General features: G+C 42.9%; 1 protein-coding gene across 4 annotated transcripts in view; it reads left to right on the top strand.

Moving 5' to 3' along the window:
• LOC100938826 (protein mono-ADP-ribosyltransferase PARP4) overlaps nucleotides 1-17,082 on the top strand; it is a 117,746-nt gene that overhangs the window by 57,417 nt on the left and 43,247 nt on the right. For all 4 annotated transcript variants that reach the window (XR_010136661.1, XR_010136660.1, XR_010136659.1 and 1 more), the window contains 5 exons: nucleotides 3,156-3,339; nucleotides 3,571-3,727; nucleotides 5,803-5,927; nucleotides 11,355-11,486; nucleotides 12,269-12,355. Coding sequence is in view for 1 of the 4 variants with exons in the window: in XM_063714756.1 (XP_063570826.1) it covers nucleotides 3,156-3,339; nucleotides 3,571-3,727; nucleotides 5,803-5,927; nucleotides 11,355-11,486; nucleotides 12,269-12,355 (685 nt within the window). In the remaining 3 variants the exon portion in view is untranslated. The remainder of the gene's footprint in view (nucleotides 1-3,155; nucleotides 3,340-3,570; nucleotides 3,728-5,802; nucleotides 5,928-11,354; nucleotides 11,487-12,268; nucleotides 12,356-17,082) is intronic.

Here is a 17,082-nt window from a genome sequence, read left to right as displayed (position 1 = left end):
GCTGACATCCAGGTTTTGTTGTTCCATTTATAGAGCACAGAAAGAGTAGATTTAGCACAATTCTTAAGGGCCCTGGGATTTTTGGAATGGTAAGTGAGCACTGGCTTCAGCTTATAGTCACCAGCCGCATTAGCCCCTGACAAGAGTCAGCCTGTCATCTGAAGCTTTGAAGCCAGCCATTGACTCCTCTCCAGCTGTGGAAGTCCTAGATTACATTTTCTTCCAATAGAAGGCTGTTTTGTCTACATGGAAAATCTGTTGTTTAGTGAAGCCACCTGCATCAGTGATCTTAGCTAGATCTTCTGGAGAACTTGCTGCAGCTTCTACATCAGCACTGGCTGGTTCACCTTCCATTGTTATGTTATAGAGATGGCTTCTTTCCTTAAACCTCAGCCAACCTCTGCTAGCTTCAAGCCTTCCTTCTGCAGTTTCCTCACCTCTCTGAGCCTTCATAGAATTGAACAGAGTTGAGGCCTTGCTCTGGATTAGGCTTTGGCTTAAGAGAGTGCTGTGGCTGGTTTGATCTTCTATCCAGACCATTAACATTTTCTTCATATCAGCAATAAGGCTGTTTTGCTTTTTTATCATTCCTATGTTCACTGGAGCAGCACTTTTAATTTCCTTCAAGAATTGTTTCTTTACATTCACCACTTGGATAACTGTTTGCCACAAGAGGCCTAGCTTTCAGCCTGTCTTGGTTTTCAACATGCCTTCCTCACCAAGCTTAATCATTTCTAGCTTTTGATTTAAAGTGAAACATGTACAGCCCTTTCTTTCACTTGAACACTTAGAGGCCACTATAGGGTTATTATTAATTGGCCTAATTTCAATATTGTATCTCAGGGAATAGGGAGGCCAGAGAAGAAGGAGAGAGATGACGGAACCACTGGTCAGTGGAGCAGTCAGAACACACGAAACATTTACCAAGCTCGCCACCTTGTATGGGCACAGTTTGTTGCAGCCCAAAACAATTGCAATAGTAACATCACAGATCATTGATCACACATCACCATTACAGCTATAATAAAAATGAAAAAGTTTGAAACATTGTGAGAATTACCAAAATGAGACACAGAGACACAAAGGAAGCACATGCTGTTAAAAAAAAATGGCACCAGTAGACCTAGACCTGCTCAACACAGAGTTGCTGCAAACCTTCAATTTGTAAAAAAAAAAAAAAAAAAAAAAAAGAATATCTCTGCAGTGCACTAAAACAAGGTATGCCTGTATGTGCAAGGCTCAAAAACAAGCAAAAGTATACATTACATTGTTGAGGGACATATATCTGTGCATTAATACTATGAAAGAAAATAGGCCAGGCACAGTGGCTCAAAGCCGGTAATCCTAACCCTTTGGGAGGCCAAGGTGGAAGAATTGCTTGAGGCCAAGAGTTCAAGACCAGCCTGGGCAACATAGTGAGACCCCATAGCTACAAAATGTTTTAAAAAATTAGCCAGGTGCAGTGGTGCACACCTGTAGTCCCAGCCTCAGGAGACTGAGGTGGGAGGATTGCTTGAGGCCAGGAGGTTGAGGCTGCAGAGAGCTATGATTGTACCACTGCACTCCAGCTTGGGTAAAAGAGTGCAAGACCCTGTCTCCAAAAAAAAAAAAAAAAAAAAAAACACACAAAAGAGAAAACTTATAAAAAAGGGGACACAGTAAAACCTCTCCCAACCTACCCAGGGTCCCCTCTGTGGCTCCTTATGGAGTAAATTCCACATGGGAAAAAAAGAGAAAATAATATACAAAAATTCAAGACAGTGATCAAATTACCTCTGGGTGGGAGAGAAGGTGAGCTGTGGGGCAGCATAGAAGTTTTAGGGATGTTCTAGTTCTTAACCTAAGTGGTAGCTATGTGGATATTTATCTTCTTATTCTTTAAATATGTATATCATAAATGTTTTTTCCTATGCACACTGTATCCAAGTAAAAATTTTTAGATGTGAATTGAGCCAAACAGCAGTGGATTAAGGGGTAAATGAGCCAGAAGAGACAGTCACTGGCCCCCTCTGCCAGAACGTGGTGAGATAGGAAGGAATAGAGACAGCTCCAGGGAGAAGTCCAGAGTGCGGTTTAATGAGAAGGAAGGAAGCATGCTTGTAAGTTGCAGGAAAAGAGCCCTCCAAAGGGGAGAGGGTTATAGAAGGAATGGGGGAACTGATTTTTTTTTCAGTGGGTGAAACAAAGAAGGGTCGTCTGGCCATACTTCTGCATTTTGAACTTAATCTTTAAAAAATAGAGATGCATCTCCAAAATGTTGTGTCCAAAGGTGTGTCCTAGTCTGTGCTCCTAATAGCAAGAGTTGCCTTATTAAAGCTGCTGATTCCCAAAGAAAGATAAAACAACATTTCTCATTTGGATGTCATTTGAAATGTTTGTTTTTCCATTCAGGAGGCTTTGTGAGAGCTTGTCTTTCCCTTTGACCGGTTCTTACTCACTTGGTACCCACGGTTCTTACTCCTTTCCGAGCTTTAGTGCAGAGAATTAAATCTACTTTTTCCTAATTAATAAGGTGGTTATTTTTCCTTTTCTTTTCACCCTGGTATTTATGATGGTAAAATGTGTATATTTTAGTAGCTAACAAAGATTTAGGAGAACAGTAGAATTCATTTCCCTCTGGAAACAAAGTGCTTTGAGCACTGCCTAGCACAACATAAGGGCAATATACATATTTGTCACATAGAAATGCGAAATAGGCCAGGCATGGTTGCTCATGCCTGTAATCCCAGCACTTTGGGAGGCTGAGGAGGGAGCATCACTTTGAGCCCAGGAGTTCGAGACCAGCCTGGGAAACATAGTGAGACCCCATCTTTGCAGAAAATTTTAAAAGTTAGCTAAGTGTGGTGCACATCTATAGTCCCAGCTACTCAGGAGGCTGAGGCAGGAGGATCAGTTGAGCCCAGGAGTTGGAGACTGCAATAAGCTATGATCGTGTCACTGCACTCTAGCCTGAGTAACAAAGCAAAATTCTGTCTAAAAAAAAGAAGAAGAAATACTAAATAAATAAGTGCATAATAAAGTTCTAAATTGAGTCTTTGGAGATATTTCAATAACAGGAAAATTTAGAACAGTTTACCAGGGAAGTCTTTTCAATAATATGTTATTGACCAGTCACTCTAAGCTATAAACATGTGTTTATTTCCTTTTGCATGTAGTACAAGTATCAAGTACTCACACCCGGGAGAGACAGATGGCACCAGACTCCTGCTCATTTGTGACGTAGCCCTCGGAAAGTGTATGGACTTACACAAGAAGAACTTTTCCTTAACTGAAGCACCACCAGGCTATGACAGTGTGCATGGAGTTTCACAAACAGCCTCTGTCACCACAGACTTTGAGGTATTTTTATATCAAGGAACAAGCAAAGAGAGTCTTCAATGCTCAAAGAAGGGCCTTAGTTTTTTGCTCCTATTTTCATTAAATATGCTTAAGTTTAAATAATTGTTATATATGTACTGCGTGAATTCAACATATTCTAAATTAGCAAACATGCTTTTATGAAAACATCTGCCAATACAGGCTTTTTGTTGCTACTGTTGTTAATCACCTACTGATTTCTGTTTGCTCTAGGATGATGAATTTGTTGTCTATAAAACCAATCAGGTTAAAATGAAATATATTATTAAATTTTCCATGCCTGGAGATCAAATAAAGGACTTTCATCCTAGTGATCATACTGAATTAGAGGAATACAGACCTGAGTTTTCAAATTTTTCAAAGGTTGAAGGTAGGACAATTTTCTTGAATGCTGTTTTATGTTATTATATTTATAGACCTCAAATGTTATATTTTCAATGGAATGTATATTTGCATTTGTTATATCTATGACCTCATCCATAAGTATTTCATTTCCTTTCAATCTCAGAATTGTTTCCCACAAACTTCTCTCAGTGTTAACATCAATCAAACCCCTCTGCCTAGTATCAAAATAAAGCACTTAATTTTAAAATATATATATTTCTTTTTTTTTTTTTTTTTTTTTGAGACAGGGTCTCACTCTGTCCCCCAGGCTGGAGTACAGTGTGTGATCAAAGCGCACTGCAGCCTCAAACTCCTGGGTTCAAATGATCCTCCTGACTCAACCTCCCAAGTAGCTAGGACTACCATCCATGACTTTTTTTTGTTTTTTTAAGAGACAAGTTCTCACTATGTTGCCTAGGCTGGCCTGAAATTCCTGGCCTTCAGCGATCCTCTTGCCTTCGTATCCCAAAGTGCTGGGATTACAGATATGAGCCACCATGGCCAGCCTCATTTCCTTTTTTATCTTGCATACATAACCAGGATGATTGAGAAATTCCATTTGACTTCATTAACACACTGAAGTTGAGCTTATTCCCTTCAGGAATAGCCAAGACTAAAACCTGTGGAACCTTGCTAAGATGTCGTGGTGCAGAAAGTGTAATGGGGTGGGGAGAACAGACAGCAGAGCCGCTGTAGAGCCAGGAAGCCCAGGGTTTGAGTGTCGCCCTGCCACCCTGCAGTCTTGAAACTGCATGACCTTTTGCGCTCCACCTTCTCTCTGATGGGAATGAGAGAAATTGAAGGCACTGAGTAAATTGCCATGTGTGATGCGTGTGTTAGCTGTAGTAGTGCGAGCATACAAGAGGATATTCACTTCTCAGAGTATCATGAGCCCAAACAATTACAGTATTAATTAGTAGGACTGTAAGAACACATTAACATTTTTGAACGTGCTCAAATTATTTTTTGTCAGAAATGCATGAGGTCATGTGTGTTCAGAGGTGACTCCAATTTTTTCTCTGGGAGTCATTAAGTGAAATATCTGGCAAGATAATATGTATTTATATTTCCTAACCTTATCTGTATTCTGTATGTTTGTACCACTTAGAATAGGATGTGAACATTTTTCAGTATGCTGCCATAGGAGCCTTGGATTGAAAATCTACGTTGTTTCATGCCATCCCAAAATGCTTGTGTGGCACCATAAATAATAGTGACCGAGCCCTTCCACACTACAAGCCAGGGAATGCAGACACCTGGATTCAGGCTTCAGCCACACTTGAGACAGTCTGAAGACCTCTGTGTATTTGTGTGTATGTTTGAATGTATGTCAAGTAATTCTATGTTTTCAAGAGGACACCCCACAGTCTCTACATTAAAAAGTCAGAAGAGCACATGCCTGTAGTCCCAGCTACTCGAGAGGCTGAGGCAGGAGGATTACTTGAGCACAGGAGTTCAAAACCAGCCTGGGCAACATAGTGAGACTCTCATCTCTACCAAAGAAAAAAAAAAAAGAAAAGAAGAAAAAAAAATTTAAGCAGAAGGGTCTTTAAAAAAAAAAAAAAAAGGCCAGGTGTGGTGGCTCACGCCCATAGTCCCAGCACTTTGGGAGGTCAAGGCACGTAGATCCCTTGAGTCCAGGAGTTTGAGACCAGCCTGGGCAACATAGCTAAACCTCATGTCTACAAAAAATACCAAACAATTAGCTGGGCATCGTGGTGCATGCCTATAGTCCCAGCTACTCTGGAGGCTGAGACAGGAGGATCAACTGAGCCAGAGAGGAAGAGTCTACTGTGAGCAGAGATTGTGCCACTGCACTCCCACTTGGGTGACAGAGTGACACGCTGTCTCAAAAAAAAAAGAAAAGGCAGAAGGCACCTCCCATTTTTCTCATGTGGGTTCACTTGCTTTTCAGAACTGGCTATTGAAAATCATAAAATGCTGTTTATCCATTTTCCCTAAAATAAAATGCATGAAGGCATGGAGAAGGAATAAAGATCAAGATAACAAAAATAGACAGGTTTGGTTTTGAAAGCTAATGGGGACATTTTTAACGTTTAGATTACCAGTTACCAGATGCCAAAACTTCCAGCAGCACCAAGGCCGGCCTCCAGGATGCCTCTGGGAACTTGGTTCCTCTGGAGGATGTCCACATCAAGGGGAGAATCATAGACACTGTAGCCCAGGTATGTTGTCTGTGGCTTTATGACACTTAAACTACATGGATGTAAACCATACATGAGAATTTGATTGCAGTTGCCTGAACTGAAGGGAACAGATAGATTTCTAAAATGTATTTATTCAAGAGATATTCACTGAGCACTCCATGCCAGGGACTAGCTAGGCTCTGGGCATCCAGCAGTGCACAATACAAAAGCTCTGCCCTTGTGGAGCACACACTGTGTGGGGGAATAGGCAATAAACATGATGAAAGAGTGAAACACATAACATGTTAGATGGTGACAGGTGCTAAAGAGAAAAATGAAAGCAGGAGGAGCTGCTTTCACAGATAGGAGCTGTGAAAGACAGGGGCTTTGAACCTGTAAACAGAATGGCCACAGAGGCCGCCCTGAGAAGGTGACATCTGCATACAGACCTGAAGGAAGTGGGGGCTAAACTGTGTGGACGTTGGGGGATGCTTGTTCCAGGCAGTGGGAACATCACATGCCAAGGCTCAGAGGTAGGAAGGAGGCTGATCTGGCCCAGGTGCGCCAAGGAGACGCACTGTGGCTGCAGTGGGGTGGAAAGGGGAGAGTGCATGGGGACTGAGTCAGAGAGGTGAGGGGCTCTCGCATCAGCACACAGGTCATGCTGTCCTTGACTCTGAGTGAAATGGAAGCTTCTAGATGTCTGGCAGAGGAATGACATGAACGGACCTGTTTTAACCGGCTTACTCTGGCCACCATGTTGGGAACAGTAGGAAGAGGCCCAGTGGGAGAAATGTTAGGTCAAGTTCCTTGGAAAGCAGACTCTGGATGGAATTTGTTTTCAAGAAGCCTGTGGGACTGTGCCTGCGGGAGCTGCACCTGTGAGGGAGTGAGGGAGGCAGGACGTGGCCGACGAGACAACAGAGTCCTCAGATGATCTTGGGGGAAGCTCTGGGCCAGAGTGGTCCTTGAGAGAAGGTCTGAATCAAGGCAAGGGGGCCGGGCTTTGTAGCTCCACTGGGGCCAGTCCTGGGATGTGGGCTGCTCCGGGGAGGGGTCAGAACCTTGGCTAACGCAGTTTGTCTTTGGCTGAGGACAGACAGTTCCCGGGGAGGCACCCCACAGGTGACACTCCTGGCAGTCTCAGTCCTGAAGGGGACACAGCGGGCCCAACGTCATATCACATAGAGGAGACAATTGACAGAATTCAGTTAAGGGACCTGGTGATGTGGAGAAAAATGTTTGCAGTGGGGGTGTAGGAAGTGATGGAGTCTGCCAAGGCCTGAGGACAGAGCCAATCAGATTTGCTGATGGGGACGGGACAGTAGAGAAAGACAGCGGCCCAGGATGACAGCAGAGTGTTTGCCCTGAATAACTGCAAGGATCATGTCTGCACTTACTAGAATGGGCAGTCACAAGCGGGCAGGTTGGGGGGCATCAGGAGTTTATCTTTGGCCAAGTAGGTCTTGTGACTACATAGGACCGGGGAGGAGACCCAAGTTGGACTTATAAGTGGGGAGTCAGCAGCATTCACATAGTGTTTTAAGTCATGAGCCCAGATTAAACACCCAGAGAATCAGTAGAGCACAGAGGCCAACATGGACACGTAGGGGAGGAGGCTGAGTCAGCCACGGAGACCAGGAGGGAGCGGCTGTGGAGACACACGAGGACAGCTGAACAGGGAGGGGAGGAAAGGCTGCTGGTGGGTCTCATGAATAACAACCCAGCCCTGACCATTGGATTTAGCAATGAGATTGTTGGTGACCTTTGCCTTTTGATGGTGTGGTGGGGGTGAAAGGCTGATCAGAGTGAGTTCAAGAGGGAATGGGAGGAAGAATTGGGAGACAGAGGAGAGAAGATGAGACAGCAGCTGAAGAGAAGTGGGGTTGTGTTTTCTTTCTCCTTTTAAGACACAAGAAACAACAGCATATGTGGGAGTCAGTGCAGGAGGGAAACCTGGTGACCTGGGAGAGGGGAATTGCTGGAGGTACTTCCTTCTCTACACCCTTCTCTATGTTTTATTGCATAAATAGGAAATATTGTTGAAAAGACTGTCCTGGTAAACCATTCTGAATTTTACGTTTATCGAAATATCTCCAAAGACTCAATTTAGAACTTGATTATGCCCTTATTTATTTAACATTTCTTTGTAACAAACGTATATTGCCCTTATGTTGTGCCAGGCAGTGCTCAAAGCACTTTCTTCCCAGAGAGAGATGAATTCTACTGTTTTCCCAAATCTTTGTTAGCTACTAAAATATACACATTTTGCTATTATAAATACCAGGGTGGTGGCCGGGTGTGGTGGTTCATGCCTGTAATCCCAGGACGTTGGGAAGGAGGCCGAGGCAGGAGGATTGCTTCAGCTCAGGAGTTCCAGACCAGCCTGGGGAACGTGGAGAAACCCCATCTCTACAAAAATTAGCTCAGCGTAGTGGCGTACACCTGTAGTCCCATCTGCTTGGGAGGTTGAGATGGGAGAATGGCTTGCCATTACTAGAATGGGCAAAGTCACAGGAGGGCAGGTTGGAGGAGGCAGAGGTTGCAATGAGCCAAGATCGCACCACTGCACTCCAACCTGGGTGATAGAGCAAGACCCTGTCTCAAAAACAAAAAACCCAGGGTGTTGAAAGAGAAGGAACAAACCCCACCTTATTAAATTATCTGCACTGAAGCTCAGAAAGAGCATAAAATACCAAGTGAGTAAGAACTGGTCAAAGCGAAAGACAAGCATCGCAGGAGGGTTATCTAATGTGGGTGCTGGGGCCACAGCCAGGAGCTCGCAGCAGGTTCATCATCCACAGTCACAGGATGGAAGGCAGCGTCAGGGGTGCCAGGTGGCCAGGTGCAGTGGTAGAGCTTGGAAAGTTTTCGGTTTTCTAAAATTGAATTGGTTTGCTAAGATTTGGCCTCATCATCAGCTTCTGACACTAAAGATTGCATTGAACAGCCATAAAGGCCTTTTAGGAGATTAAGAATGTTCAAGTACAGTGCTGTGATGTTCTGATCCCTGTAGAGGGAAATTAGTTCCATTTCAGTGATCACCTTAATCTGGGGAGACGGGGTGTTGGGTGAGAAGAGCAGTTTGGATATAGCTGACCTCCACCCCTGGGCCCACTCTGACCCATCCTCAAGGCAGCTCAGAGCAACAGCATACACTTTGAAAGACCCAGCTGTGGGCTCATGGGACATGTTCTATTTCTGCCAATCCCTTTGGCACCACTTAGGGTCTGTAAACATTATGGTTACCACTTCCTAAGGGTCAGGCCCTCAGCCGAGTTTTCCACATGCAGTACTTAATTCTCTCAGACTCCATGAGCCAAGTGGTATAATTATGCCCATTGTTTGGATGAGGAAGCTGAGGCCCAGAGACAAACAATATGATAAAGCCCAAATTTGAACTCAGATCATTCTGATTCCAGCGTTCAGATTCTTAACCAGTACACCATAGTGCAGCATGGTAGATCATACAAAGCAAAGGATCCGGAGTTTGTAAGGCTTAGCTTTGAATTCTTGCTTATTCTTTCTAGTGCGGTGAGTTTGGGAAAGTTACTTAACTCCTTTGCCTCGTTTTCCTCATGTGTAAAATGGAAATAATAATATCTGCCCATCAGTGTTGTGGCTATTAGATCTAATAAATATAAGGGACTTAGGGCATTGTTTTTATGTGCAGAACAAATTATGACGAGGTTACAGGGAGAGGCGTGTGTCCTCCATGCCTTACTTGGGATTAGACGACTTGTACCATTTGCTATTTCAAACCTGAAGAGGCCTGTTCCCTGGGGAAGTTTGCCCCAAAATAACTTTGGATTTAGCAGTGAATTTCTCACTCATTTTATGATGAAACAGCCAGACTGTAGACTGAGCTTGAGTATCCAAGCAGAGGCTGGGGTGTACATTCTTATATGTGCATGGCTCATACATTTTGACCCTTCTTGGAATAAATTGATGATGTTAAGCTTAATTACATCATGGTTTTATCTAATGGAAGAAAATTAAGATGTCAAAATTTGTTACATTATATTAGTTTCTGTTCTAAGGCCTGGTAAAAATACTTTTAATATCGTTATCTAAAATTATTGACCTTTGCGAGTGCCCAGCCACACAGTGTGATATACAAAGAGAGTGCAGCTGACATACGCCTGATGTCTAGGGACTCCTGCGCAAAGGCGGGCCTGCTAACTAGAACAGGCAGGGCGGCTACTGAGTAGGAAGAAACATTAGTCTACACCAAGTACAATTAGATAGTGTTCGTGATCATCAAACTCAGGGCAAGCATGCATGCCTTTGAGGGTCTGGTAAAACTGGGGAAATCCAAGAGAGGATGAGAAGGAGTTCCATGCACAGTCAAGGGGACAGTGTCTGACGTCCTTCTAGTCAGTGCTAGGCGGGCCCCAGTCCTGGTGCCTCCTCACCAGGCACACACTAAGCATTCATTGCAGGCGGCATAGCCCAGATCGCTGAGAAACTCCAGGACGCACCTTTGCCTCCTCTTGGGTGGCTGGCCAGACCGGGATTCCAGGAAACCTACCCACTGGCCAGCGAGGTGTTCATTTGCAGGATGGCAAGAGATTCTGTCCAGGAGGGTACTGACCTGCTGATTTGGGGAGACTTAAATTGCTTATATAAATAAGGACTTCTTGAAAAATTTTGCCTGGCAACCTGCACACCATAGGGGCAGCCAAGCTTGCAGCGAATCCAGGTGTGGACAATGTTTTCAAATAAGTTAGATTTTTTTTTTTAATTTTTCATTTTGGTCTCTTCCCTGGATTGTTGATTACAGATCATTAAATATTTTTGCCTTATTATTGTCACGTTTAAAATCTTACTGTTTATTGTATGTCTGAGGAGTTTTTTCTTAATTTTCAAATATTTAAAGCCTCCCGCCTTTTCCTGAGTGAGGGAGTGATGAAAACAGTCTGTTGGAAAGATTAATTAGATAATAGAGACAACAGAGAGGAGTGGAGAAGACTTGATTCTGGAAGAACCAAGGCACACAGAGATGAGGAGCCAGATAAGGGCTGTGTAGAGAGGGGGAAAGCCACAGAGAGGTCCCCAGGAGGAAATGCCAAGTCCTGAGAGCTGACAGGATAGAAGGACTATTCTGGAATCGTTTCCAGCCAACATGGCACGAAGGAGGCATCAAAGCCCACAACATGAAAGGGGCAATTTTCCAGCCGTCTTAACAAGAGCTATATTGCCTCTGCTAAGTCAGTGTTGGTAAGACTTCAGGTGGCTTCTATTCCAGTTGGACATGTATGAACCACCTAACCATGGGACTGGTGCATTTTATCACATGACACGGGTTCTCCACTGCAGAAGTGAAGCCAGGGTTGGGAATTTGAGGGACGTGATAAATATGCAAGGAAATTCAAATAAATACGCAAAATCATTTTCATTCGTCCTTGTTCCTGCAGATGTAGTCCATGTGGTCTCATCAGATGTGTGGATTCTTTTCTTCTTCAGGTCATTGTATTTCAGACATACACAAATAAAAGTCATGTGCCCATTGAGGCAAAATACATCTTTCCTTTGGATGACAAGGCCGCTGTGTGTGGCTTCGAAGCCTTCATCAATGGGAAGCACATAGTTGGAGAGGTAAGGCGAGAAGATGCATCGTGCCCGTGCTCTGCTTTCAAAGTCAGCTTCCATTTCCCACAACCTTTGTTTTTGGAGTCCCCATGGCTACAAGATTGAGTAGCAGCCTTATCATAAAACGAGAATATTCTTTGAAGAATCAGTTCTTGTGCAGTGAGCCTCCCTCAAGCATCCCTCCCTGATGAAGGGTTTCTACCCCCATCTGTACAGTCTTCATCTTCAGTGTCTTGCACATTCTTTGCCTTGGCACTGTAAGAGGGATTTCAGTATGAAAATTTTAAGAGGGCCGGGTGCAGTGGCTCATGCCTGTAATCCCAGCACTTCGGGAGGCTGAGGCAGGTGCATCACTTGAGGTCAGGAGTTCGAGCTGAAATCAGAAAGCTATTGTAACTTTCTAAAAAAATAAAAAAGAAAACAAACAACAGTTGATTCTTTGTTTATTGTAAGGATTAGTCCACAGTTACAATTATAAACTACAGTTTCCCAAATTTAAAGTAATTATTATGTTTTGTTCCACATAAACTCCCAAACAAAAAAATTTTTTTCACTATTGATTCTGAAATATTTTGATCCCAACTGAAAGAAACTTCTCTTTAGTTGGCCTTTTCTGGTTCAAGTTCTTATCAGATAAGTACATTTTGATGATCACTTTAAGTTTCCATTCATCTTAGACTCAGTTTTTAGTTTTTGCCTGGGTTTTAATAAACATTGATGTTGTTTTCTTCATTAAAGCCTGAAGTCACTCTTCATGTAAGGAATGATTTAAAACTCATCTTTTCCAGATTAAAGAGAAGGAAAAAGCCCAGCGAGAGTACCGAGAAGCCGTGACCAAGGGCCATGGCGCTTACCTGATGAGTCAGGATGCTCCGGTATGGCTTGGTGTGCATGCCGCGTGCATACAGGAGAGGGAAAGAGAGTTAGAACAAGGTATGAAATACGAATTTCATGCTAGAGGCTGAGATAATTTACACTGTTGTAGGCCCCAGAGTTCCACTTGTTCTAAGTAAGGGGAAGCCATGCCAGTCAGACCCATTTGACTTAACAAAGGAGGAAACAGCGTCAATAGTTCCAGACAAACAAGAAGAGCTAGGCCTGTCATTGGGAACTGAGTTTCCCAGAAGGAATGACAGACAAAAAGATAACATTTGAGGTATATAACTTTCATCTTCTGATAAGAGTGTGATATATTGGCTGGGCGCGATGGCTCATGCCTGTAATCCCAGCACTTTGGGAGGCTGAGGTGGGCAGATCACCTGAGGTCAGGAATTTGAGACCAGCCTGGCCAACATGGTGAAACCCCCTCTTACTAAAAGTACAAAAATTAGCTGGGCATGGTGGCAGGCACCTGTAATCCCAGCTACTGGAGAGGCTGCAGCAGCAGAATCGCTTGAACCCGGGGGGCAGAGGTTGCAGTGAGCCAAAATTGTGCCATTGCACTCCAGCCTGGGCGACAAGAGCGAAACTCCGTCTCAAAAAAAAAAAAAAAAAGGGGTGTGATATATTTACAATTTTCCTGAAGTAAGCTTACCTAGCAGATGGTCCAGTCATAAAGCAGGGAGGCATTTCTGCCGGGTCCTGCTTAGGCCAGCTCCTGTGCTTTTAGGTGATTAGCCATAGCAGGGACGTGACCTGGACAGCGTGGAAGAGGGAACAGCTGGCAGGTCCACTAGACTACTTTCCTTAAATGCCAGGTATTTTCACGAGGCCTCTGGCAGGTGCTAGATGGTGTGTAGTCAGCGTCTAACTCTGGTGCAGGTATTTTAGTGATTTTTGCAGATGGGGCCATATGTTTGAGTATCGCCTCTGAGGGTGACACGTGGCCATGGTGTTTAGAAAATTGAATGTTTGCTGGGGCTAGGGGCACATTCAAGATGAATATAGATCTAAGGGGTAAATTATTGCTCTTGACATCTAAGATATCCACCTGCAGGATGGGAATAAGTAATGAAGAGGTGATTATTGAACAGTTAACAATGCTGGCTTTATGTATGGCCAAACTGTATGTATAGAAGCCTGGGGTTCATTTGAGAGGCTGCCACTTAATATTATCGGGTTATCCTCCTACGTGTGTTGGTAAATGTTTCCTCCTAAATACCTACATATTTCCCTAGGAATATGGTCCACAAGAAAACAGCCTTCACAAAAGGTATTACCTATGGGTAAAGTCTGATCAGAACTATTGCTAACCCAAGACTTCAGGTCTCCCAGAATGTATTTGACATCTTGTGACTATAATGTTCTCATATCATAATATATGGTATTCATGCATTGTTATATAAATACCATATATGCCAGGTGCAGTGGCTCATAACTGTAATCCCAGCACTTTTGGAGGCCAAGGTGGGAGGATCACTTGAGCCCAGGAGTTCGAGGCTGCAGTGAGCTGTGATAATACCACTACACACCAACCTGGGCAACAGAGGAAGATCCTGTCTCTAAACAAACAAATCTTAGCTTAGGAATCCCTCCATCTAAGCTTTTCCTGCCTTCCCCCAGGAAAGACCCATGGCTTCATTTTCCCATGGCAACCTGGACATATTTTTCTTATAACTCTTAATATACTGTTTGTAAAGATAGAGGTCTAGCTCGTAATCCCCAATATTTAAGTGTGGAAGTAACAGAAAAGGATAGTTAGTGGTACATTAAAGAGAAAATTGTGGTGCCGAAACCAAGGATGAAGACAGTGCACAGCCTAGGACGACTTATGTCCTCCTCATTGCCAGATTAAATGGTAATGTTTCCAAGACTTCAATTTATGTGACCATTTGATGGTTTTCTCCTTTTCAAAACATCTAGACTGACTTACTTATCACTATAACCCTATACTACTTAGATAGCATACTGTTGAATTTTGCTGCTTTATCCAATCTGGGAGTTTCTGCACTTTGTATTGTTTAGGTCATTTTTATTTAATACAATTACTGATCTGGTCGGATTTATATCTACCATCTTGCTAGTTGTTTTCTATTTGTACCATTTGTTCTTTGTTCCTTTCCCTCACTTTTCCTGCTTTCTCTTGTATTGTTTTTTAAATGATTCCATTGTATCTCCATTATTGGCTTATTAATTTTTTTTTTTTTTTTTTGAGACAGAGTCTCACTGTCGCCCAGGCTGGAGTGCAGTGGCGTGATTTTGGCTCACTGCAACCTCTGCCTCCCAGTTTGAGTGATTCTTCTGCCCCAGCCTCCCAAATAGCTGGGACTAACGGCACATACCACCACACCCAGCTAATTTTTGTATTTTTAGTTGAGCCAGAGATGGGGTTTCACCATATTGGCCAGGCTGGTCTCAAACCCCTAACCTCAAGTGATTCTCCTGCCTCTGCCTCCCAGAGTGCTGAGATTACAGACGTGAGCCACCGCGCCCAGCCAGTTCTCTCTCTCTTAAAAAGTTTTGATTGTTGACCAGGTGTGGTAGCTCATGCCTGTAATCCCAACACTTTGGGAGGCTGAGATAGACGGGATCACCTGAGCCCAGGAGTTCAAGACCCCTTGGGCAACATGGTGAAACCCCAGATCTACAAAAAATACAAAAATCAGCTGGGTGTGGTGATGCATGCCTGTAGTCCCAGCTACTTGAGGGGCTGAGGTGGGAGGATCACTTGAGTCCGAGAGGTGGAGGCTGCAATGAGCCATAATGGCGCCACTGCACAGCCTGGGCAACAAAGTGAGACCATGTCTCAAAAAATAAAAAAATTAAGTTTTGATTGTTGCTCTAAAGCCACATGTTAAATATGTGTTAAATATGGTAGCCACTAATTACATGTGTATATTTACATTTAAATATAAAATAAAATGTTTTATGTGGCCAGTGGGTATCTTATTACTTAGTGCATATGTAGAACATTTTTATCATCATAGAAAGTTACGTTGGTCAGCACTGCTTTAGGGTTTACTACTATATACATCTGTAACTTACACATACAGCCTACAATATTATACTACTTCATATGTAAGAACCTTACCACCAGAATACATTACATTACAACCAGTATACGTTTGTTTCTTTTTTCCCATATCCTTTGTGATATTGTTGTCGTGTGTTTTATTTCTTCATATATTGTGAATTCTACAACGTGTTTATATATATTCAACTATCTTTTTTTTAAAAGTTCTGGGATACATGTGCAGGACATGCAGATTTGTTACATAGGCAAATGTGTGCCATGGTGGTTTACTGCACCTATCAACCCATCATCCAGATATTAAGCCCCACATACATTAGCTATTTATCCTGATGCTCTCCCTCTCCCTGCCTCCCCTACAGGCCCCAGTGTGTGTTGTTTCCCTCCCTGTGTCCATGTGTTCTCATTGTTCAGCTCCCACTTATAAGTAAGAACATCCTGTGTTTAGTTTTCTGTTCCTGTGTTTGTGAGGATAATGGCTTCCAGCTTCATTCATGTCCCTGCAAAGGACATGGTCTCATTCCTTTTTATGGCTGCATGGTATTCCATGGTACATATGTACCACATTTTCTTTATCCAGTCTATCATTGATGGGCATTTGGATTGATTCCATGTCTTTGCTATTGTGAATAGTGCTGCAACGAACATACACATGCATGTATCTTTATAATGGAATGATTTATATTCCTTTGGGTATATACTCAGTAATGGGATTTGTGGGTCCAATGATATTTCTGGTTCTAGGTCTTTGAGGAAGACCACACTGTCTTCCACAATGGTTGAACTAATTTACATTCCCACCAACAGAGTAAAAGCATTCCTGTTTCTCCACAGCCTTGCCAGAATCTGTTGTTTCTTGATTTTTTAATCATTGCCATTCTGACTGGCATGAGATGGTGTCTCATCCTGGTTTTGATTTGCATTTCTCTAATGATCAGTGATGTTTAGCTTTTTTTTCATATTTTTTTGCCACATAAATGTCTTCTTTTGAGAAGTGTCTGTTCATGTCCTTTGCCCACTTTTTAATGGGGTTGTTTTTTTTCTTGTAAATTTGTTCAAGTTCCTTGTAGATTCTGGATATTAGACCTTCATCAGATGGATAGATTGCAAAAATTTTCTCTCATTCTCTAGGTTGTCTGGTCACTCTGCTGATAGTTTCTTTTGCGGTGCAGAAGCTCTTTAGTTTAATTAGATCCCATTTGTCAATTTTTGCTTTTGCTGCAATTGCTTTTGATGTTTTCCTCATAAAATCTTTGACCGTGCCTATGTCCTGAATGGTATTGCCTAGACTTTTATCTTCTAGAGTTTTTATAGTTTTTGGTTTTATATTCACGTCTTTAATCCATATCGAGTTATTTTTTGTGTAAGTTTAAGGAAGGGGTCCAGTTTTAACTTTCTGCATATGGCTAGCCAGTTTTCCCAGCACCATTCATTAAATAGGGAATCCTTTCCCCATTGCTTGTTTTTGTCAGGTTTGTTGAAGATCAGACAGTTGTAGATGTGTGGTGTTACTTCTGAGATCTCTGTTCTGTTCCATTGGTCTATGTGTCTATTTTTGTACCAGTACCATGCTGTTTTGATTACTGTAGCCTTGTAGTATAGTGTGAAGTCTGGTAGTGTGATGCCTCCAGCTTTGTTCTTTTCGCTTAGGATTGTCTTGGCTATACAGGCTCTTTTTTGGTTCCATATGAA

The sequence above is a fragment of the Pongo abelii genome, chromosome 14 (genome assembly GCF_028885655.2).
Source record: "Pongo abelii isolate AG06213 chromosome 14, NHGRI_mPonAbe1-v2.0_pri, whole genome shotgun sequence".
NCBI lineage: Eukaryota > Metazoa > Chordata > Mammalia > Primates > Hominidae > Pongo > Pongo abelii.
Note: the sequence above shows the minus strand (reverse complement) of the source record. Positions and strands in the feature narration are given on the sequence as shown.